Source organism: Phalacrocorax aristotelis, chromosome 1 (assembly GCF_949628215.1).
Source record: "Phalacrocorax aristotelis chromosome 1, bGulAri2.1, whole genome shotgun sequence".
NCBI classification, from domain to species: Eukaryota; Metazoa; Chordata; class Aves; order Suliformes; family Phalacrocoracidae; genus Phalacrocorax; species Phalacrocorax aristotelis.
Window position 1 is genome coordinate 148,715,205 of NC_134276.1, and position 24,965 is coordinate 148,740,169.

Consider the following 24,965-nt stretch of genomic DNA (forward strand, 5'->3'; position numbering starts at 1 on the left):
AATCAAGTTAGATTTTTTTAAAAACATGTTATTAAAGATTTTCATATTTTTGAGAGAAGAAGGGAATGAAGTGTTTGGCAAGAAGCCTTCTGTTTACTTCTAGATAAATAATGCAACACAGTTTTAACAGGTACATTATAACATATCCCAGATACAGGTTGTCAGCCTTGTTTTCTTCTGCATAAGAATGCCTTGCTTTCAGACGCATGAGATTAAAAGCTAATGATATAAAATGGACAATCTTTTTAACAGGGTAGATAAGCAACTTGAAGTTTGTACACCTGTTCAGACTTTTTGAACATTCAGTTTTACGTGATTCCAGGCAGCTCCTGCTACTAGCCAGAGAATTCTTCCCTCATGCTTTTTCAGTATTTCTACATCTAAGTGTAGAAGTACTCATTGAAATGGAAACACAACCAAACAATGTTGGCCAAACTCTTCTCTGCCTCCAAAAAGTGAAGTGTAAAGTCAGTAATAGCTATTTCTATTTCATCCAGGCTTTCTTGGCTTAAATTTTAATATGTAGAAGGGAAAGAGGACTGACTAGGTTTCAGCCATCATCACTAAGACTTCAGGGTGAAATCCTAACCCTACAAGGGCAGTGGAAGTAGATTCTGAATTTAAAACATAGGGCTGATGCTTTAATATTCACCTCCCATTAATGCTCTTTTAAATTCCAGAGCTTTGAAAACCTTAGTCCAAATGACTTCATTCAAAATCACTGAATTACCCAGAAGCTTTCATGAACAAGAGATACTGAAATTCCTCTGCTTTTTGCAGCATAAAATCGTATGCAGCCTGAAAGGTGCATTTAAGAGATATGAACTTCAGTTACAACATCCAACGAGCCTACTAGGAATTTCAAAATTATAGTGGAACCAGAGGCCAGGCGGGTTTCACTGTGATGCCTAATAAATATTACAGATAGAGCTTCTAATATCAGCTCTGAACTTTGTGCAAATCTTATTTCAGGTTTTGGCAATGCTATAGGCTGATACAGAACACAGTCCTATATTTCTCCTTGTATTAAAGGGGGCAGAAACAAAAAAAGCACCAGAGAAAAAACCTGGCACTGAGAAAATACTAACCACCCTTCTTTCCAGTAGCTGAAAGTTTTTTCTCGAATAACGAGGGGAAAATGAATGTACAATATTTCCAGACACCTATCCTTCTACTACCACATACCAAACCCCTAGGAGCAATTGTGCTATTAATAAAGTTTAAAGTTGTTGTCAGTTCTCAAAATGTCATGATATTTTGAAGCACAAAAACCCTCAAAAGATCTTGCCATACGCTGCTAGAAAAACTGCACCCCTCACTTCTTCACACAATTTACAGAAAGCTTTTATATGAAATTTCATTTGATTCTCAGTATTCAAGGATGCCAGGAAATTTCCAGCGCTGTGTTTTATTTGGTATCTGCTGCCCCTAAACCCCTCTGCCTATGCTGTCATGTGGGCAAGTAAAGCCAGCGCAGGGCAACCCAAGCCATAAAGGAAGGAACTCCCTGGTGCTGGGGGTTGGCTGGACCTCAGGGCAGCACAGAGCTGCTGCCAGAAAGCCTCGAGTTTCCTCGCTGGATTCAGCTCAACCCCACCTGAAACTATCCAAAATTGGGGCATCTGATCTGAGCAAGTTGGATTCATGCCATCTGGACAGAGATGACTGCGCCTGGAGGGTAAAGTTATCACATCTTGGCACCTGTATGAAACATCAGGAATATATAGTCCACTCCCCTCCACTGAGTATACAGCAAAATCTACATCTCAGGCCCAGGCTATACACAACTTTTTAATGGCTAATGTAAGGCAAAACAAATCTCACCACAGACACAGGCCTCAGCTGCAACAGGCAAGTCCCAGAAAGTAGTTTCTCCTTCTGTGAGGGGAGGACCCGATGCCAACACAGGCTGGATATCCATTGCTCCCAGGCGCTCCTATGGCAAATGCAGCTGCACTCCATTGCCAAGCAATTTTAATGTGGTTATGCTGCGCAGTCCAATCCTGCTGCTCTTCCCTCATGGAAGCAGTCCCACTGAGTTTAACAGGATTACACATGTGGAAGGGAGTTTGGCCCCATGCCCTCTAGCTACAGAACCATGGAAACACCGGTTTTGGTGCAGGCTGCACAGCGGCTGCACACTCAGTGGCTGAAGCCCTTGTCACCACAGCTCTGCTGCTAACAGTAGCTGACCCGATTAGCTTAAAACCAGTTTAGGCACAAGTACCTGAGATGCAGTCATGTATCCCGATTGCACTGCAGACCCGTCCAGCCAAAGGGCTGGTGAATAACTGCTACCAGCACAGGGGACCAGTCCCAGATCTTGCCTCCTTGCTTGAGTGTACTCTGCTCATTATGCCAGCTGGTGCACTGGGTCAGGCTGACACTTCCTTGGTTAACTCTCTACTGACACCACTTCTACAGCACAGAAATTCCCAAAAACCATGGTGCAGAAGCTGCTCAGCCAGCCGAAATCTGATCTGAGCCCACCGATGCCTCTGGGAGACTCCTCTTGAAATAAACAACAGGAAACGAATCCAGAGGAATTTAAATCTGAAGCTATGCCTCTTGTGCTGCATATGTAAGAGACCAGTTTCTTCTCCTTTTTTTTCCAGTTTGTACCAGAATCTATACAATCAGTATGGATCAAACAATGCAAAAGCATGATCCTGAGGATGTTAGACTGTTCACTAATTCTGGGAACTACCCAAGCAAGGAAGGATTATTTTATCTAATTAAGACAGAGCACAGCATTTAAGACAGAGCATTTGCATTAAAACAGACAATTCAGAATTATAAATACTGTTGAGTCTGAAATTATGATTGTTAATCTCTCCTCACAGAACTATGTTCTACTGACACACACTGTAAATCACTCCCTTTTGCTTGCAGTAGATGAAGCCATCACTCAAAAGGCTCAATTATGAATCTGAATACAATTTAAAAGGTGAACTTTCTTTAGTTTTACTAAGGGCAGAAGGGCAATACTGATGGTGTAATACCGATGTTAATGAATTACTTATGACTGAAATTTAGTCTGTATTCAGTAGTTCACTCATTCCTGTGATCAGAACAGACAGCAGTTCACTCTACTGGATCCTATTCCCCTCCCTGCAAGTGCATTAGGTGTGCCAGTGGCACATTACCCTTCTCATCCAGCGTATATTTTTGAAGACACAAAGAGCAGCTTGGTCCCAAATTCTCCGTGAACATGATCCTTTTAGGGCCCCTCTTAGACATCTATAAAATGTGTACATTAATCCAAGAATGATTTTTAGCAACTACCAATAAGCTGTCTCAAAAGGACATGTTAATCTATAAAGAAAAATAACCAGAAAATAAAACTCAGTATATTCATTTGTATATTAATGACAGAAAGATAAGGTTTGTGGTTTACAATCTGCAGTTAAACACAGTTATGGAATCATTATAACACAAAATACTGTTCCACTAATTTTCATTTTCCTATGGAGTTGAGGTAGACATTAGCAAGTACAGGAACACCAGTCTAATACTCTCTACCCCTCTCAGCACCTTTAGGTGCCAGGATTTAATTATCCTTTGTCCCATGCTAATCTGCAGAGATGCTTCCACTTCAGCAGAATCTCGTCTCTGTCTTTGTTGAAGTAAAAACCTAAAAATAACCATTCCCACTGCAAAACTGCAGTTTACCAAAATGCAGCCAAGCAAGGTTTTACAGTAGTAATCAGTTTACTGGCCAAATGAATGCTTCAGCTCAGGTGATTTTATTTACTTAATAATGGCAGATATTTTGAATCTACTTTTTCTCCAGACTCTTTTTTTACTGACAGCTAATGTACATCTAGAACAGTCTTATTTAGCAAAAAATCATTTCTAGAAATAACCAGAAGGTAAAAGAACTTCCATGAGTAAAATTGGTCTGGTCCTCATCAAAATTTCAGCCATCCTTTAATGGCTATCCTTATTCCCCATTCACAAAGCCCACCTAGGTAACCTGTTAGAGGACATGAAATGCAATAGTGCCAGCATGATCCCTTTACAAATTTCAGGACAGGACTATAACTTCCTACACTGATGCAGAACCCATTTTTCCCAGTAGTGTTCCTCAGACTTCCCAAACATAATTACGTAAGACACATCAAAATATTTGCAAGATGAAACCTACCTGAAACTTTTATTTTTATTAAAAGACACATTTATATCTCCTTACTATTCATTTGAGGAAGGGGAGCCTCTCCATTTGCTTCTCCCCTCCTCTTTCTTGGGTTTGTTTGTTTGTTTGTTTTCTTTTTTTAATAGCAGCAATAATGATGCACACACCACTCAGCAGTGCCCTGGGCCAGTGTGCGTTGACACTGGCTAGCACCAGGTCCACTAGCAAGGGACTTTGTGCATATCTGAAAACCCAGACAATATTTGGTCAACCAGACTCCAAGTACAGTTCCTACTCTTCTTGAATAGAAGCTCAAGAAAATTTCCCTCCTAGTGAACTGCTTGTTCCAGGTGGGTTCCTGCTCAAGTATTGCTTGGGTCTGCTCTTATTTCTAAAAGTGAAAAGACGTGACATGGTTTGTGCAGACCCAACAGCCTGCTGTCACCAGAGGAAGGAGGAACTGCTGCTTGTTCCTCTGTCTCCTCTCAGCCACCCACTCCCACCCCTTCCACTGCCTGCTGGACCACTCGTGAAGGCTGAACTTGCTAACCCTCCACAAAACTACCCAGATGAAGCAGTGAGCAGGGCTGATTCCAAAAAAGGGTGTGACAAGTACCAGACTAGGTGCAAGAGATGGACTGGAGGCTTTGCATAGGGTAGGACTAGCGCCAAAAGGAGTGAAACGTCCTGGAATGGGCAGACTATCGGGATGAAGCAACATAAGCCAGGTGCACCTAAGGTCTGACACCACTGTAATAAGTGCTGCCACTAAACACAAGGTAATGTCATTACAGATATTGTACTTTGGAAAGTGCTTTATCTCTCATCATTTCATAGCTAGGGTCTTGCAGTCTATACTCAAGTTGGCCCTGAGGCCTGCAAAACACTCTGAAGTCATTGTGATCACTGAAGAGAGTAAACTCTCCAGCCCCGGTTCAGCCAGGTAGTTAAGGACATGCTCAGGCCTTGGGATGCAGGTTACTTTGTCAAAGCCATGTGTTCCAGATTAGGTGCAGCCTTATAGGCTTTGCACAGATGAGGTCTATGCTTGTAAGTAGGCACTGAGATGAAAAGGCCCTTACCCGTGGCTCAATCCCACCACCTTTAAAGGTGGAAACATAGTGGAAAGACTGACATCACTTTCAGTGGAAGCAAGCTACTGCCTTGCTGGTCCACCTGTAGTTGTGTTTGTGTGTTTCTGTACAAGTCCAGCAGTTTGGTTTCCTTAATCCCAGACACTGAGATGCTTTTGAAGGCACTTGCAGTGCTTCCTAAAGCATTCAGAAGCATAAAGGCAACACTTTCCTCTTATCTTGGAAAGTGATCCTGCACATGCACAGCAATCTCAGAACTCTGGGGAGACTGGACCTACTGCTTACACAAGGCTACACAGCCTAGTAGCTCCTACAAGAAGCATCCAACCTGTTCTGGCTGTCAGACATCCAGAAACTCAAGAAGATTTGTAAAGTCATATAAATTCACCTGGACAAGATTTCTGGAAGGAACAAGAGGAACTATCTGCAAAGCCACATGAGACTCGGCACAGCCACCTGAGGCTTGCTTATTTGTTCTTACCATTGTGTCACTGGGTGCTGGTTTTATCTGGGGTAGTTAATTTTCTTCATAGTAGCTAGTATGGGGCTATGTTTTGGATTTGTGCTGAAAACAGTGTTGATAATACAGGGATGTTTTAGTTACTACTGAGCAGCGCTTACACACAGTCAAGGCCTTTTCTGTCCTTCACACCACCCCACCAGCGAGTGGGCTGGGGGTGCACAAGAAGCGGGGAGGGGGCACAGCCGAGACAGCTGACCCCAACTGACCAAAGGGATATTCCACACCATACGACGTCATGCTCAGCATATAAAGCTGGGGGACGAAGAAAGAAGGAGGAGACATTCAGAGTGATGGCATTTGTCTTCCCAAGTGACCATTACATGTGACAGAGCCCTGCTTTCCTGGAGATGGCTGAACACCTGCCTGCCCATGGGAAGCAGTGAATGAATTCCTTCTTTTGCTTTGCTTGTGTGTGTGGCTTTTATTTTAATAGTAAACTGTCTTTATTTCAACCCACAAGCTTTCTCACTTTTACTCTTCTGAATCTCTCCCTCATCCCACCGTGGGGGAGTGAGCAAGCGGCTGGGTGGTGCTTAGTTGCTGGCTGGGGTTAAACAATGACACCCTGCTTCACATCCTCAGCTCAGTCTCTCTCTGCTGCTACATGGCCCACATGCCACCAGTCCAGCTGCACCACCTGCTCAGGAAACCCACACACCAGCAAAGCCACAGAGTTGTGCTGTTGGCAGGACACCTCTCTTGAAGGGGTCTCACACCATCCCAGCTGCAACTTACAGCTGTCATTCAACTCCTTTTATACCAGAGCGTATACCTAGCCACCAGCTTTCCAACCACAGATTGGAGACCTCCAGTGAAACTCTTTGAAGATAACCTTCACAAAAGGTTTTATGGTTTTAGTTCATTATTTATTTGCTTTCACAATTTGATGGAGTGACTGGTTTTCTAGTAAAAATTATAAGAACTTAAAACCATGATATTCAAAAGCAAGCTCTTATAACTTCCAGAGCAAGAATTCCTGTTTGCTAATAATGTGACCAATTAAATCCCAATATGTTGTGTGGGAGCACTACCACCGTTAGTAATCACAGGTTTAGAACTTAGGGAGGGCCTTGGTATAAATCACCTAGCCATAGAAATAGCCCTAGAAAATCTATTTTATGGGCCATCAACCTGTCCTGGTGTAGAGGAGGACCAATTTATCTACCAGAAAGCTCCGAGTATGATTAATGAAAGGAATATATGTAATTCAGACAGACAAAAATACCCAAACTTGCATTAAGTGTTTTCCAATAAAAAGCTGGGGGGGGGTGGGGGGGGGGGCGGGGGGGGCGGGAGAGAATAAAAATAAATTTTAAGCTCTTCACAAAGTCTTTGAAGCCCCCATCCTTCTACAATTACTATACAACACTTTAAGACAAACAGCCACATATTTCTGAGAGAGAAAAACTTTTTAGTTTTGAAAAAAACACTATTGTTCTATTTCTATTTTACAGTAGTGTATCTATATCAAAGGTCTGCTATGTGTTGATTCTGTGCTGGTATTCCAGGGCCAGCTGGAGGTGGCATGTGGTCAACTGGTGGTGGTATGTTGCCCAAAGAGGTTGTGAAGATATATGCTTAGAGACATTCAAAAGCTGTCTGCACACAGTCCTGGGCAACTGGCTCTAGGAGGCTAGTTGAACTGGTGTGTTGGACCAGATGACCTCTAGAGGTCCCTTCCAACCTCAACCATCTTGTGATTCCATGAACTGTAACCAGGAAAAGGTTACAAAACCCTAGCACAGTTACAGCCCACTGAGCTAAAAGTCACAGGGACTGATGCTGATTTTAGTTACATTTGGTAAAAATCAGTATAACACCATAGCTTTAGATGCAGTTCATTTGAATTCACAGTGTAGGTGACTAAGCACAGTAATTGGCCCTTTTTTACCCTGAGAAATATGATCTCTATTTGAATAGCAGCTATTTTCACTAAAATAGTCTTTTCATGTAATCATAGTCTTTTTGTAACTATTTAGCATTCCACTGGAAGTTAACTATTGAGCCGGGCTAAATGGCTGCAAATGGTGTGTGCAAAGAAGCCTTTTCTTTGACTGTTATAAAACGCAATCCAGAATGTTTACTGGAGAAATACAACTTCACATAGAAGTGAAAAGCAAAATATTTGAGAAATGAGGTTACACTGTTTAGGTGAGGTGGGTGTGTTAGAGGCTGGGTGTGAGCCCAAGGAACTTGAGCAGAGTTAAATGTGGGTGGAGGAGAATCAGGGCTGAGCATGGGAGGGGGAGATGACAGGTGAAACAGAAGGGGAAGAAGCGGGCTGGAGAGGAAAGAGGCCAAGGAAACAACAGTAAGGGGGCAAACACCAGAAAGGGTAAACATGAGAAACGGGCTAGTATTTTATTCTTTGAAAAATATGGATCTCAGACAACCGAAATTGTTTACAATTGTTTGCAAATGGTTGTAAAATTACTGAATTTTCCTAGACCGACTAGCCATGCCTCTATTTTCCTTTTATTTAAAGAGGGATGAAAGCTTAGGGTTGAAATGTTCTTTCTGGACAACAGAAATATTTGCTGAGAAGCTTCTTAGGCTTCTCTGTCATAGCAAGAACTACAAAATAATTTTTGTTGGTCAATCCAAATGATGATTTTGCCTCTCAAAGATCCAGAATACCCAACCTCCACATTATTTTTATCACAGCATTAATAAATAAAACATCCACACATTCTGCCCATTACTGTAAAAAAAATCATCTAGTATTTAATTCATGAGGGGAAAGAAAAGGAAAAGATTCTTTGTCTTTGTACTTTCCTAGAAATTTCTTTCAACTCTCGAACAAGGTGCTGCCTTAGAAGTGCTCCTCTTCTCCCCCTCAAGTACTGAGCCTAGTTTCAGAAACTGAAAACTAGATTAGCCTGCAGCTTATCCATGGGTAAGCTCCCCACCAGCATTTTAGGTACCAGTCAGCACTCTGTCAAGACGATGTGACTATGTGAATGGTAATACAAGCCCTCAGAAAACATCTGAGCTGAGCTATCAGAGCAGTCCCTCTGTGGCTTGTACCAGTTGCATATCAGAGAGAAATGCACCAGCACACCCAGTTGCTCATGGAGGAGGACAGAGTTTCTGCTTTCTCCCTTTCAGGACACAAGTGACCTCAAAGAGAAAGGACCAGCTGAAAACATGGTGCTGCTTTCTTCTCTCCAGCCAGCAAAGCTACATTTCTCTGAAAATGGGAAGACACAGCGCTATTCCCCAGCACAGGGCTGCAAGGTCAGAGGAGCACCACTAGCATGGCAATGTTAGCAAGCCTGCCCCCATAAGCCTCGGCATGACTCACATGCAGGCAAGGCTGGGATGTAAGAGCAGCTGGATCCTCCCCAACACCTGGGCAGGTCCCTGCTACCACCTTCACCTGTTCTGCCACAAAGCCACCCTTGCGCTGCAGCTGTACATGCTGACAGCCAACATCAACGGGCATCTCCTGACATATTGCGGGGGGAGCTACAAAGCCAGGTAAGTTATTCTGCCCTCTCCTCTCCTCCTACCTGAACTGCTGCAATAAGGACAGGATGGGACAGGGACGACAGCAGGTCAAATCCTGCAGGAACTGCTTCTGGTCTTCCAGTGAGACTGGCCGGCTGAAGGGGTGGGGGAACAACCCAGGCCCCTCTACACCACTGTCATCCTCTGTTTCCAGAGTCTACCAAAATCTGCCTGCTCCTGTAGAAAACATCATCCACAGAGACTCCTCCATCACTGTCACAAAACTGATTTTTTTTTTTTAATTAAAAAACATATTTCTTTAATCCCTTGCAGTCAGGACAACAATATTTAAATTTATGAGTTGGTGCTGGTCAGAGAACACAAACATTCATGGAGTATCTTTATCTTGCCTCTCACCAGAAACGATTTATAGCTTGATCTGACTGGTTTCTTTGACATAGTTCCTTTAACCATAACATCTTTCCATTCCTCTAGTAACAGAGATTTAGCATTTCAGGCTGAGTACATATGTTGGATAAGAACATAATCCTCAGCTCTGGGCATAGAAGTTCATGGTAAGAGAATGGCTCTGCATACAAATTGGAAGCACTGAGATGCGGAAAAGAAAAATACACTAAAACCTAATATGCATATTGTGAAGGCCTTCTGGCATCAGAAGAAATCATCAGTTATTTAATCTGACATCTTTAGAAACAGAGGGACTAGAGGGGAAAAAAAAAAAAACAAGGAGAGAAAGAGAAAAAATGGATATAACCTTTAGCCCAACACTCCAAGTAAAGACTTTGGATAAATACTTGCAGAGAATGAATATGCCAATATGCAAAGAGGAAAAGAGATAAATGAGACTAGATAATTTCAGCAGAGAAAAATCCCAGAGCTCCCATTCTACAGCCATTTCTGACAGCACAGAGATGGATCTATCGGGGGCAGAAGCAGACACTCCCCTCCCCCTCTATTAGCCTTCTTAACATAGCACGTGCGTTCCTGGGTGCAGGATGCAGACATCTCTGCAGTCCATCTGTTTCCCTTCATTTGGGATGGGGCTCATCTCCTAATGCAAAAAGGCTTTTCATTATCGTTGCAAAAATTCACAGCGGGCATCTGACAACTACCGGCCATCCATCACATAGTGCTGTAGGAACAGGGGTAGTGTTTCTGGACAAAAACATAAAGGATCAACCCAAGCATCATCCGACACCACTAGACTTTGTTCTTGTAAAAGACACAAAGAAATAATGCGCTGTGGAAAATGAGAGTGTATGTGAAACTCCTGTATCCACATGACATGCAACTGTCAGACAATCCCCATTTTAATAACCTATAAGCCTTCCAAATTATTAATATCAGTTGAAATCATGCCTTTAAATTGCATTGCAGGCAAGGGGCTCTATGGCAGAGCCATTTCAGGCTGGAGCCCTTCCCACATGCCCGGCAGCTCTGCTGACCACAGCAGCGTGTGAAGCAGACCTCAAGGTCTCCTCCTTCACACCACCTTCCCTGTGCAGTGGAGGCCAGAGAGTTCGGCATAGCTAAATCTAGCTTTGAAAAGAGTTGGGCTTAGACAACACAACTTTCTGAACCCACAGTCTGAGCACACCCCAGGCCATGCATGACATCTCAAAATCCCTCTATCCATTCCTTTTATGCTAAATATGAAGAAGTGCAGAGGTTTTTCCTTCTTCTATAAACTCGTCTGGTTCTGTGTAAGCTCTGTTCTGTAGGATATCTTCACACTCTCTGCCGACACCTTTCACTTCACAAGTGGAAAGCACATTCCGCAGAATAGTCTTTCTTTCTTCCCAAAATAAATTAAATCTGGCATTCTATGGTCTTCAGGGAAAAAGCATAATTTTGCTTCTCTAACAGATGACATTGAGATTTTTTTTTTTTCCTTTGGAACTGTAAGATATGTTTCTGTGTTATTCACTGGAAGATCTGACTTTTTAAAGCTATAAGCAAAAGGCTTTTTTTATGGTGATATTGTTTGGAAATCAGGATTCATGGAACAGAACTGGAAGTAGTAAGGGCCATAGAACAACAACCACCTCAGACACCCAGGGACCTTTTAAACCTTTGGGGGAGGGGGGGAAGGTTTATTTGTTTGGGTTTTGGTTTTGGGGGAGGTTTTTTTGGTTGGGGGTGTGTGTGTGTGTTTTATTATTCTGTATCCTGTAGTTAATAAATCTGTGCTCTAGCATGGGGAAGAAAACATCTGAAAGTATGAGCTAACATAACTTCAAGACAAAATCTGTGAAAAAACCCTAATGAATCACCACATTCATCCTCCCCTCCAACAATATAAATCATTAATAATAGAATGTTAGTATGATGCAGAGTCAGGCAGCAGAAGCTGTAATCACAGTCCAAAGTAACTGTTCCTTTGGAGCTCATTGAGTGTATTGAGCCCCTGTAATCTTCTATTGATTTTAGGAGCAGTGGTTCAGTTATCAATACAAAAAGCATAAGGGAAATTTCCAGAAAGGATTCCATGTATTCCCTCGAGACATGTATTTTTCCACCTTGATTCTTACAAGTTTCTCTAACCGGATGAGTGATGACTGATTCCTCCGCTCCAGCGCTAAGCCAGCCAGGACAGAGGCCAGCTCTGCCCCAGCAGCCTTTAATTCACATTGCTCACAAGTACCCCCATGGTGAAGTTTTAATGGTTTCCTGCACGAATAAGACCATAGCTTGTAAAATATATGAAGACATGGTTCTCCTCCCAGAAGTCTAAGTCAGAAGGGGGTGGGGAATCTCAATCAAAAAGCCTTCCTGAGAAATGTGAACCTGTGAAATGAATGTGCGGTGATGGCAGATACCTGCCTGACTCTGCAGAAAGTTTAAGTGATAGTTAAGGCAAATTCTAACAACGGCAGCTCTAAGAATTTTATCCTTGATTTTATATTTAAAGCTCAAGCTCCAAGGAGCTGGTGAATGCAAGAAAAACAGCAGACTTCAGCAAAAAGCCTGTGACTGCAACCCAGAGAGTTAAATTCTACAAAGAAAGATATCCTAATTTTTTTTTATTAATTTAAGAAAAAAAGTTAGGTTAATAAGACAGTTTGATGCTTTTTTGAGTCCCAGTTCATGACTTTTAAAAAGGTTTAATTGACTGGCATTCCTTTCCTGCAGTGCCCTAGGAGGTTGTCCAGAGAAGTGGTGGAATATCCATCCTTGCAGATACTCAAAACTTATCTGGACATGGCCTTTAGCCCCCAACCTACTTGGCCCTGCTTTGAGCTGAGGCTCAGATCAGATGGTCTCCAGACGTCCCTTCCTGCCTAAATTACTGTACGACTCTCCACATTTACACATTTCCCTGTATCCTCAGAGATGCGCGGAGTCCCCACTCTATACCACAGCATTTGCCATTTTGTTGACAACCAGGGGACAATTCTGAATCGCCTGCTTTCTCCACTGGCCTGTTGCAATGCCTTGCTCCCCCTGCTTCCCTGCATGCCGCAGTTGAGCAGCATGTCCTGTACACCCTCCCAGCTAGGCACTGGAGAGAGGAATATCAGCATTACTGTCAGCCTTAAGCCAGCTAGAAGGATAAATGAGAAGATACTCATGATAGTCCAAAAAGTGGGCAGCAGGTCATAAAGCTGTCCATTGATATGCAACCAGATCTCACACAGAGCTTAACACTGTTGTGACTTTTGCCTCATTTTTGAAGAGAATCGTTCCTTGCTTTTGACTTGCAGCCTTACCACTTCATCTACAGGCAATCCAACACAGCAGCCTTTGGCTTCCTTTGCTCTAAACAAGACAGCTTGCTGCAAGCCCAGTTCTGCTCTGCTGTTGAACCTCAATGCAGTAAGTTATTACACTGGGAAATACGCATGAGAAAATTTGACCCTTTCTTTCTAAGCGCCATATGAGACCCATATGCCTTATGGGACAGTAGACAAATGCAGAGATGGTAAACTATCAGCTCAGAAAACCAAATCATATTATTCTAAACATTTCAATGGCAAGACTGATTCTTCCAGTTAAAACTAATCCTATTTCAGGTATCCACTAGCTCTCATATGTTTTAATCATATAACCAGCAGTCACAAGGGCAACAAATCCCTACCTCCAGAAAAAAAGAAAAAAATCTTTCCGATAAAAATTAAAATACCCCAATCAGTAGATGAGTTTCCCCCACAGTACATATTGACAAAGAACAGTTGATCCTATACAACCATTACAGGATACCATGACTAAAACCCAATCTCCAAACAGGTCACATGTTTATTAAAGGTAAACTCCAGAAACAAAAGGGATGCAGAAACAACCATGTACATAACGGGAACAGATGAAGCCTGCAAGATATACTCTGTCATGTTCCAAAATGCTTCTGCTTCTTTTCCATTTTATCTCCTAACCTCATAATGTTCACAAACATACTTTAGTTGCACATGAAATGATGTCGCCTGCAACTATTCCAGTCACACCAGTCCTTCTGGGATGTCTAGGGAAGGCATTCTGGCTCTGCTCCAAGCTGAATGCTCACGCACTATAAAACAGACAAATTCCAGAATTTGTTTCCTCCACCTGGAAGCTTACTGATATCCTAACTTGCTGCTGTCCATCACCTGGCGTAGTAATGCCTACCAGGAAAAAACGGAAAAAACTTATCTGATAGCCAAGCTGTTATGCCACCACATGAAAACAGTTTTGTCCCAGCAACAGGCATGATATCTGCCATAGCCAATTGGCCTCGGGCATGTTGCTTTGCAAAAAGGGTCCTACAAAGTTCGGATCATTGACGACAAAATACTAAGAGGGAAAACTAAACCTTTTCTTTTCAAATAATATTTAAAATATGCAGCAGATATGGATACAAATGCCATTTAAAGCTGTTGTGAAGCACTGTAGTGCTGTTGGTCAAAAAGATCTTTTTTTTTTTACTTGCTACTATTTAACTTCTTTTGACTATTCGCCCCTCTAATTCTGAAGTTTTAAACCAAACAGAAACAGGTCCACGCAGAAACAGACAGAGTGCAATTAGTCTCCACAATTGCTCTGCGTGTACATCTAAGAACACATCCAGTTTTCTCTACTTCATGGAAGGAATTCAGAGGATTTGACTCCACCATGGGTTCCTCCAAGCTCTGCTACTCAATACGTAACTTGGGCTCATTGCCAGCTCTTAATTTGGCTGTGGTCTTGCCCTTTAGAGAAAAATTATTTTCTAGACACCCGTGTTAAAATACTTCTCAAATTCCGGTTCCTTTCTGCATTTCAGATAAGCACGTGAATATATTTTGAACTGGTATTTCCATTTGTGTGATTACAGGTATGTAAGTCTACTGTTCTGTAATTAACTGGAACAGCATAAGTGAAAGAGTCTAGGAAAAAATGGCTGTGTTCAAATTGCACCTGAGCGGAGCGGGATGAGAGTTTATATTCTGAAATTCAAAGGCCCTAGATTGTCATTGAGTTTTGACTCAGCCAGCCTATTAAAGAAACAGGGACTAGCTGTATTCTTCAGATTCCTATACAAGTAAGTACTTGGTATTGATGTAGTATTTGGTTTCCATCCATCCATGTATCTGTGTTAATGCTGCAATGCCAGCAGAAGTAGCTATAGGTTGAAATGTACTTAAATCTGAATTCTTATTTGAACAGTCCCTGAAAAATGCAGAGGAAAAGAAAGAGGAGACTGATGGCCCTGCCTAGAGAAAACCACCCTATTTTTTGCCTAGCATTAGTTACATAACTTAAGTTTCCTTTTGTAAGAGCAGAAGCATTCAAGTGTCCTCCTCTTACACTGGCTCCAGCCGCGGATCACAACACTCCAGTTCTTGCCAATACAGCTACTCCCTAAGCAAGAAAACTGCTCAAGATTTATCCAATTCAGAGTTTCTTTAAGCTATCAGACCCTCAGATTCCAAAAATCAAAACCATCCCGTGGCCTCCAGTCTGCGCTACTGACACTGCAGCAACCCCAAGGTCACCGGCACGTCCCGATCAGCTCTGTGCTGCAGGTCAAACTTCACAGCACCGCCCAGCTGAGATTGCAGGTCTTCCCGCTACAGCTTGATCCAAAGCCCATTTAAAGCAACATAAAGACTTCCATTGACTTCATTTGGACTTTGGACCCGTTCCCAGAAGCACAGTAGACTCTCTGATAGCTCCCAGCGTCCTAAGAATTAGAAGCTACCCGTCAGTTCTGGTTCCAGCTAACAGAGGTCAATGTTGCACATAAACAACTAGTGAGATGACAAAATTATTATCCATATTCAGAGTGCCTCCATTTCAGTTAAAAGCTGGTGACATCATATGGTATCACCATTCTGTAGTTTTCACTCTTTCCCACAATGCTGATGAATAAACCTGACAGGGCTTCAGAGCCTATGGAGTCTTGAGTTAGTTTTCAAAAAAGATTTAAAAATTTAAAAAAGCATTTTTGGTTTCACACAGTATTTTGTAACCCACTGAGAAGTAATTTTATACCAGAGATCAGTTTGAAATAAACTTAAGTATTTGCTATGTGTTAATTTATCTTTCAGAAAAATTCATAATTATTCTTGTTGTATTTAATAACTGCTAGTTAATTATGTAAAATCCCATCCCATCTGCTTATTCCTTCATACAGTGAAATTAGAGGGCTTCATTCTACAGTCATTACTCTCAGAAGGAGAGGCATTGATTTAATGGACTTCCCTGAAAAGGGATTACAGAATAGGATCCTCTGATATTGATTTTGTGACATCATAATCTTTTCCTCAGAAGCAGACACTGATGACTCAAGATTATATCAGTGCAAGATTAGGCAGAGGCAGCCAAGTTAGAGAGAGAAAGTTATTAAAAAACAAACTTCCTAATTTACAGTAAGCAGACTGCAATAAAATATTAGCTATGTTTTCTGTTTTGAATAAAAGTTCTCTTAAAAAAAAATCTGCGTGATGTTCCTCTCTTTCATCTCTTGCTACTTTCAGGAAACTATTGTGAGCTAGAGCATTTTTTGTAGTTTAATGGGTTCTCTTTGAAGGGATTAAAGCCACATTGATTATTAATTATTTTTTGATGTTTTAAACTGATGTAAATGTCCAGAAGCTCTGATGAGCAACATCCTGTAGAAATCAATACCAAATAAAAACAAAAGCAGCAAATGACAACAACAATAAAAAAGCCCCTCAATCAGCTCCTGGGGGAAGCAACTGTGACTTATTTCTGTTTGGAAGGTATACCACCCCTTGGAGAATACCAGCAACTAGCATATGAGATAATGATTTCCCAGTTATCTAGAGCATCCTTATTTTGATGTGTCTATCTTTCACACTTCAGGCAGAGTCTGCAGATATTTTGCATACAGAACAAAGCTAGGCACAGCAGTGCTAAGCAAATAATAAATAAATTAATTTCATTGCTGTAGGAAAATGTTTTTTTTTTCTTAAATCTGCCTTGCAGTACTTTGGGAAAACACTAATTAGCATTCTTTCTGCAGAATTTTTTCCACCAATTCTCTCTACTGTTCTTCACCATATTTTAATAGGGTGTTGGGGGAGTTTTTGGTTTGTTTTTTTCTTATTCGAGTTTAAAATTTCTTTGCTGTTTTTAAGTAGAATGAGAACTAGAACCTTCCTTCTCATTTGATAGGTCAATGAGGAGCAAAGACTTTCCATGTTAAAATTACTTCCATATGAACAACAAGGAAATGATCCTGTAAAGCTGCGCTGCAGATAACAGACACGTGCCAAACAGCAGATTGCACAAAGGTAACAAGGAAATTGGGGCAGTCTGTGGTCTGCTCTGAGGACCCCTCTCAGCCTTGAAGAACCGCCTCTTCTTGGCTGATGTGTCAAGGAAGTGATTAAAAGCTCTTAAAATTGAAGGTGTTGATCAACAACTTAGTGACTGGGACCTACCTCTCTTATCCCAAAGACTTGACCTTTGTATTATATAGTTGGAAGTCGACATAACTGAATTGGGGATCTGCAATTTATAGCACACAAAGGAGCTACAGTTGTTCAAACCCTTCTGGCACAACTAGAAGACCCATGTCTCAACCTCCTAACAAGCACTAAGGCCCAATCATTCCAAAATCACAGCTGTTAGATTGACAGGCAATATTAGCTGTTTTTCCCAAAGTACTTACAAAAGAATTTAGGATTTTTGTCCTCCAAGAGGTTGATACCTACAAAACAGCTACTTCACATTAAATCCCTGGCTGACATTGAAGAGCAGTTGTTGACTTCTGTTATCTCCATTCAGCTCCCCTGAAGCGCTCAGTCCCTGTGCTTAAAATGTCCCACTCAAACTTTTCAATCCCCAGCTTTATGTTTTCTACCCATTCACAGTGCCTATCCCACATATGCTCTTCTCACGGCCACGCTGCCACCTCAAGACCAGCACACTGAAAGCCGAGTGTGTTAATTCCCTTAAAAACATATCTCCTGATATCTCTCTTCCCCGTTACTATCAGCTGCATCACCAAATTTCCCATCACCGATGCTCACTGTAAAGCATTTCTTATTTAAATACATGCATATAACAGAAGAGAAAACGCAAAGATAACCATAGTAATTTGAGCACAGCACACACTGCTTTTGCTCTGGTACAGTGTGCTATCTTTATGGCGAGCCAGACATGATGCATATCATTTTATTTCTGGAACTCCTTCATTTAAAAGCCACTGTAATTTCCTAGCATAAGAATGAAGGAGTTCCAGAAATTAAATGCATCGAGTTTGCCTTACCGTAAAGGCAGCAGACTTCTTCCTTAGGAATTGCTCCCTTCACTGGCTGTATTCGTTTAAGATTACCCAGTGCTATGAAAAGCAAGGTAACCTTTCTGTTTCAAGTATCTCCAATTCTCTGTTCATCTGTTACACATTGTGCACGTGGCAGCTAGTATATGTTGCCACGTTTCTTTCGTAAGGTTTTCCTTCTTTCAACTGTACGTTGATAGTAGCTTAATTTTAAAAAGTTATAATAGCTTTTGTGTGCAGCACATTTCATAACCCATTCTCTTAATTTTCTTAATAGACTCCTAGCTACTAAGCTCTGTGTAAAGATTTGAAAACATTTTTAATGTTCTATCAAAGTTTGACTTTTTTCTTTACATTGCAACCAATTACATTTTGCTACAAGAATAGAATTTTTAAAGCCTTGAGTAACAAAGATATAATCACTGATTTCCTGGAAGATAGTGCTCAGGACGACAAAAACAATACATACTTCTCCAATGGAAAAGGCAAATAATTTTAAAGAACACTTAGAACCAAAAGTTAACTACAAGCCTTTTAAGCTGTCCAGCAAAAAGCCCTGTTTTCAAAGCTTTATTTTTTGATGGTTATTGTCCTGATCCATATGCCTAAGTAAAAAAAGCTCTCTTCTCCGGAGCTGAGATTGTCTAGTAAAATAAGTCTCAAGATGGATTTACACAAGACTCTGTTCAGTTTAACATTCATTCTGAAGCTCAGTAAGGTCATTTCCTGATCTGCCTGGATTGCTCCATGTGGTGACATCAGAAATGCAGAGATCAGTGGGCTTCTCAGTTTGAGTCAGCACACTGCCTGCGAGCCCTTTAATGAACTGCCATTGGATTGCCACAGGTAAGTCTTTATTCAGCAGGGTTCCTGCCCTAACCCAAATGAGGGATCACCCTCGAGTGCAGCTTCTGACTGAGGTGACACAACCTAGAAGTCGCCTTATTTGACCTCATGCAGTTTGAGTCTGGGGCCCACAGCTCCTGCAGGGATGGAAAGACCTTTTCTTAGTGGTCCACTATCAGTTCACCACAATGAAGTCAGAAGTTTGCCAAAGAGTAACAACAGGCTCTTGTTGCACTGGCAGAGAGGGTTTTGCAAGTGCGTGCTACAGTTCTGTAAACATGAGTTGGCATCCAAGCATCCTCATAATTAGTTTTGCCGTCTCTCTAGAATCACCCTGGTCTAGAAATAATCCATGAAAATAATTAAATGAGAGAGAACATGACTTGTAGAAGTTCTGGTCTAAGGATGACCATTCATAATAAACTTTTCAAAAAAAGAAAAGTGTATGCTTTTCTCTCCCATGTGGCCTGGGTAGTCTCAGACTAGCAGTAGGCAGAAAAGTTCATACTGTTTTACCTCAGTAGCTACTGAGTTTGCCCCATCATGAGGAAACCTTACATTAGTTTTGCAAACAAAAATGAACAGGTAAGATAGGGAGGTTTTATTTTGATACCAGTAGGATGTGGTCATGAGGAAAAAAACAAAACAAAACAAAAGATCAATCTTGTTTTCTCAATAAGAGCTTCAGCCAGCACCTCTTAGAGATATGAGAGATGCTAAAAGGACCCTGTACCAAAATCACATTGTGTCCTTTTTGGTTTTTTCCCAGCCAGGAGGAAACAGTGGTAAAACACTGGTGCTCCCAGCTGTGGAATCAGCCTTTCTCTTAAAAAGGTTTCTCCCACAGAAAGAGGCAGTGTCCCGATAGTATGGCTTTTGCTTCAGATTATTAATATTAGATGCAGATATTCTTGAAAATTACACTAATAGAAACATATTTGCTTTGTTGGGTAAGGTTATGCTGAGCAAAGTCTTACAGAATTTAAATATCTTTGAATACCTTGGTCCATGTAAACCTGAATGTAGACTTCACTATGACAAACTCCATAAACTGATGTAGTAGTGGACAAAAGGCTACCCTGCTAGACACAGAAAGTTGTCCTTGCTAAGAGAAAGAAAAAGGGTGTTGCTGCTTTATATACAGAGCCTGAAGAGCATATATAAGACTGATACACAAAGACTGTAGTCTTCTGGAAATAAGAGATGCATTTTTTTATTTATATTTGTAGACAATTTTCCTGAAGAGTGTTATCTGTCCTATTTAGTCCATGCATGGAACTACTGTGACAACCAGTTTTCTCATTGTTTTCCTACTGAGAACATTGGTCAGACCCACCTGGAGGTGTAACAGTGTGTAAATGATGTCCCAGCACCAGGTTTGGCACGTTTAAGATGCTTTTGTCCTCTACTTACGCTCTACCTTGTCCCACACAAATAATACAGCAAGGAAACAAAATTACCCAGGTACAAGCTAGTAACAGCAGGGGATATCTGACATATAGGTCACATAATCCAGGGCAGAACCTGAACTGGTCGAAGCTCAGTACAGACATGACTAAGGGAAGGTTGCTGGATTGTGGTTAGAAAATATGGGAAAGACATCAGTCCCTGGGATCAGGGAACAGGTCTACTTTTGATTGTTCTTTATTTAGCTGAAATACAGCTTTTCCTTTCAGCTGCAATCAACCATGCCTTTGCCACACCAAAATGAGACAATTACAAAGCAAGCTGCTAAAGACTGCCTTCCAGCCTTTCAGACCAAAACACTGGAGAGCACAGACCCATTGCAAAATGGCAATATATTAAGTAAGAGATTCCTACAGCAGAATGGTTGGAGGCTTTTCTCAGAAGCAAGACACAGCCCTGTTCTTCTCTCAAGTACTGTAAAGCCATATTAATATCTGAGCTCGCACACAATGCCTTTTTTTCCTGCTAGTTTCTAAACTAGCTGTCACTTAAGAAAACTACCTAAAACAGGAGAACGATAAAGGTTCAAGATCACATTGCTGTATTTCCAGAAAAGATTGTGGTATTACTTTGGAGCACAGAAAGCATTCATGTTTCACTGTGAAAGAAGGAACTAAATATTAATAGCCCATGGCCAACAATAGCAGGCACATGACGTGCAACGGGCAGTATCCCTGTTTGATCTCCTTTTGTCACTGACTATACCAGCAACTCCAGACAACGTCAGGAGTTGTTCGGCACTATTACTTTACACCATGAAATACGAAAATTGGAAGAGAAAATAAAACGTGCTTTGAGCAGTTTTATCACCGTGTAAAGTCTGCTGATGATTTTACAAATTGCCAGATGGGCATCAAGGCCACATCAACCAGAATACAGCTCAGCAAGTGACATTTGGGCTGCTAACGCTGAACAGCAAGCACACAGACATGCTTTGCCTGTCTTCAGCTTCATCAGTTCCATGCTGCTGCTTTCTCAATGAGATTAACTTCCAGGTAAAACATCAATTTAATAACCTGAGGCTAGTTAATTTTAGTATTGCTTCAACATGTTGGCAGAACTAAATGGCACAAAATCAAGGAAATGCCTTGGTTTGAAATTAGTTGTTTTCAATTATTTGTCACTGAAAAAAAAATATACAGGCATTCAAGAAAACTCAGGGAATTTCAGGCTCGAAAAATGGTCCTATTCCAGTGATCTGAAAGAAGCACTGCTCTTGCTTCCCTAACTTCTTTCATGTAACCATGTTTAGTCTGAGTGCCCTCTGAAGTCTCAGTTCTCCTCTTACTGTAGTGTCTATTAATGATGTACAAGATAACTAATTACAGCAGACTTGCTACCCAACCAAAGTCATAATCCAGTCACACATGGTGTTACTGATGTACCTCTGTCTTGAGCTACAGCTTCACCTTCTCTTACAGTACAAAATTCTGCTAATGCTCAGCAGCTTTCTTTGTCATTCCAGTCCTGGGTTTGTCTGAGTTTTATGTGGCTCAGAAGTGATGGTTACTTTCCAACAGAATGAAAACCTGAGGCCTTGGCCACCTTCAACCTTACCAAATTGATTGAGATTTATTATTTATTTTACAAGTATAGTTTTCTACAAATTTAGACTACCTGTTTCCTGTCTTATTTTACCACAGCAACTGTCAGAGTAGTGCCAGTAAAAAAAAACAAAAAAAAGCTGGAAAAAAACCCAAAAGGCCCCAAACGCTGCCAAAACACCTTGATTTTTTTAAAAAGCCAGGATTCAAAGTAATATGAACCCTGTGATTGTGGGATAAAACAGCTACTTATAACTGTGTGCACTTCTATGTTAAGGAACAAACTAGAATCTTCATCTTTCTGCTGGGCCATAATGTCCAGAGTCTTACCTTCTTAAAAATAAATATTAGGAAAGAAAAAAAAAAAACACCAAACACCAAATTCCAAGGAACAAAGTTTTGTCTGCATATTAACATTTTTATCTTGCATAGATGTATGTTTCAGCAGTTATGAAAATAAGACAGCTGACAGTTGACTACTATATGTGAACAGATGCTGTGAAAGCTTCCCTTTAAATAGTTCTGTCAATGCAATGTCAGTTTTAGAAGTGACACCACTGCTGTTCTAGGACATGATCCTGCAAACTCTTTTTCACACAGGGAGTCCTGCCGATTTCCATAGAATATTTACATTTACTTGACTCTGAAAGGTCAGGTCCTTAGCTGCGGAGCTCTCCTTAACAGTGATGGACAAATATACAACAAAGTTTTTAGTAGTGCTGAACACTGTACTTCAGGGCAATGACATTTATAGTCTGTGGTGCTCGCTTACACGGTATATACATTTTCTTTTAGAAGTTACATGAAGCATATTAAATACGCTTGAGAAACCATAAAAGGAGCGAAAGCATGAAGATAAAAAAATGTCATGTGAAACCGAGCTTGCAGGATTAAGCAGAACTTTGAAAAATTAATCTGCCAAGAAGATTGGCTGAGCCCGAACGTAGCATGGTACCGATCAGAAATTTCCGCCACGATAAAACCGACACGATACACCACCCGCCCCTTTGTTAGCTCCATTTTCATAACGGCTCTCATGCGGGGAGGGGGGGATGCACGAAAGACACGAGACGTTTAGGGGGGGGCACACGCCGCGGCGGGGTGCGTTGCCCGGGGCCGGCGCCGCGGCGGTGCTGAAGGACAGCGGCGGGGCAGCCACCCACCCCCCCACCCCCCCAGCACGCCGCAAGGCCCCTCTCTCGGCACCCCGCCGGGGAGCGAGTAACTTTGGGGGAGGCGGAGGATGGGAGGAGGCGCCGCCGGAGCTCCCCCAGGGCTGCTGGCACTTTCGGGGTGTGGGTGTGGGTGTGGGGGGGGATACGGGGCGCATCTGGCCGCGGGGCACGGCGGAGCGGGCTGCCCGCCCGTCGGATCGCGCACCCCACCCGTCCACAAGCCCCCCCCCCCCCCCCCCGCCCGATCCACATGCAGACCCTGCGCGGCGGCCCGTGGGAGCACAAAGCGGGGACAGCCCGGGCTGAGCCTCTGCCTCCGCCGCCCCGGGGGAGAGGCGGAGCGGGCGCAGCCACCGGGCCCTGCCCGGGCGCCGCGGTCCCGCCGGGAAGGCGCACAAAGGCGGCGCGGAGGGGGCTCGGTGCCCGCGGGAGGGAGGGGGGGACCCGCACCCCTCCCCTTCCCCGGCGCTTACCTTCAGCAACACAAAGAGCCAGAGGAGGCAGGAGCGGGCCCCCGGGGCCCCCCGCCGGCGGCGGCCGGGCATCGGGGGGGACGGCGGCCGCGGCCCGCGGGGGCGGCCGGGCAGGGGGGGCTGCTGCTCCTCTGCCCCCTGGCCCCCCGCCTCTGCCCCTCGCCGCGCTCCGCTCGGCTCCAAGCCGTGCCCGGCAATGGCGAATTGCGGCAGCATCAGGCGGCCGGCGGCGGCGGCGCCGACCTCCCCGCCGAGCGGCGCATCCTGCCGCCCCCCGCCCCTTTTATTTGGGGTTTGCGGCGGGGAGGAGGAGGAGGAGAAAGAGGAGTAGGAGGAGGAAGGGGAGGCGGCGGCGGGAGGGGGGGGGGTGGTGTCTCCCTTCCCAGGAGTTTGGGCGCTTGCACCGCTGGCTGCGGGGGAAGGGGCGGGAGAGCCGCCCGCCGGCCCCGGAGCGGTCTGCTCTGCGGGAGCGGCCCCAGCCCCCGGCGGAAGGCGAGGGCCGGGAGCCGGCAGCCGCCGCCCTCGCCCCCCTCCCCGCACCGCCCTACCCCGCCCCCCGGCTCTCCCTTCCCTCTCCCAAGAGCATCTCCTCTCCGCGGGCAGGAAAAGCCAGGCGGCGGGCAAAAACGCATCTTCCCCCCCGCCCCCAACACGCGCAACAGTCCCACCCCAACATCATTTTTTCTGTCTCCCTCCCTCCCCCGCCGCGATCAGGGGACAGAAATGCCACGAACACCCGGGGCGGTCGGGGGTGCCCGGCTGGCGAGGCAGAGGAACGAGGGGGCCAGACCCTGCCCCGGGCAACCCCGGCCCCGCGGGGGGCTTCAGGCGGCTCCTCCTCGGTCGCGGCTCTGGCGGAGCTACAGGTCCCGGCGCTGTCACCGGTGCCCGGGTACGGGCGGCAGGCGCCGTCTTCGGGGAACAACGCGGACTTCCTTACGGCTGTTCTCAGGAGGTAGGATAAAGCGTGCGGACGTCTTCGGAGGTTCAAGGTACAGGTCTAAGCCTGCAAGGAGGGAAGAACTCCTCACCCTGTCCCGCGACCTACTCAGGCCCAGTGATTAGAGGGGCACATGGAGGAACCTGAGGCCACATCCTCTGTCGTGTCTTCCCCCGCCACCCTACAATCTGATGAGGGCCGTCTCCAAACATAAGGATAGGCAAGCCATTCATCTTTGCAAAAGTCTTACTTAAGATGATGTCCGTGGGGAAAAAGCAAGGGGGATACCAAACCTATACGTCCCCCCCATTCGACCACAATGATGAAAATAGTCTTTCCAAAATGAGAAGACTACATCAGAATGTGGTTTGTCACCAACCACACTCTCACTCACACCAGTATAAATCAGGGTGCACCCTCAGTGCAACTATCAGAGCTATAACCAATATCCATCTGAACAAAATAGTGTTACACATGTAAAAAGGCTGTGTCTGGGGCATTAAACTGCAGAGCAATGTTGGATCTGGGTGCGTTCCTATTACTTATAGTAATGGGCCACCACCTCACTTTTCCTGAAAAAACTAAACTAGCGGCCG

General features: G+C 43.6%; 1 protein-coding gene across 1 annotated transcript in view; it reads right to left on the reverse strand.

Moving 5' to 3' along the window:
• The window catches only part of PTPRO (protein tyrosine phosphatase receptor type O), a 154,267-nt gene extending 130,346 nt beyond the window's left edge, over positions 1-23,921 (reverse strand). Inside the window, 3 exon segments of the mRNA XM_075115009.1 lie at positions 23,430-23,482; positions 23,485-23,524; positions 23,526-23,921. Coding sequence (XP_074971110.1) covers positions 23,430-23,482; positions 23,485-23,524; positions 23,526-23,645 — 213 coding nt within the window. The 5' untranslated portion in view covers positions 23,646-23,921.
• Positions 23,922-24,965: the final 1,044 nt, after the last annotated feature.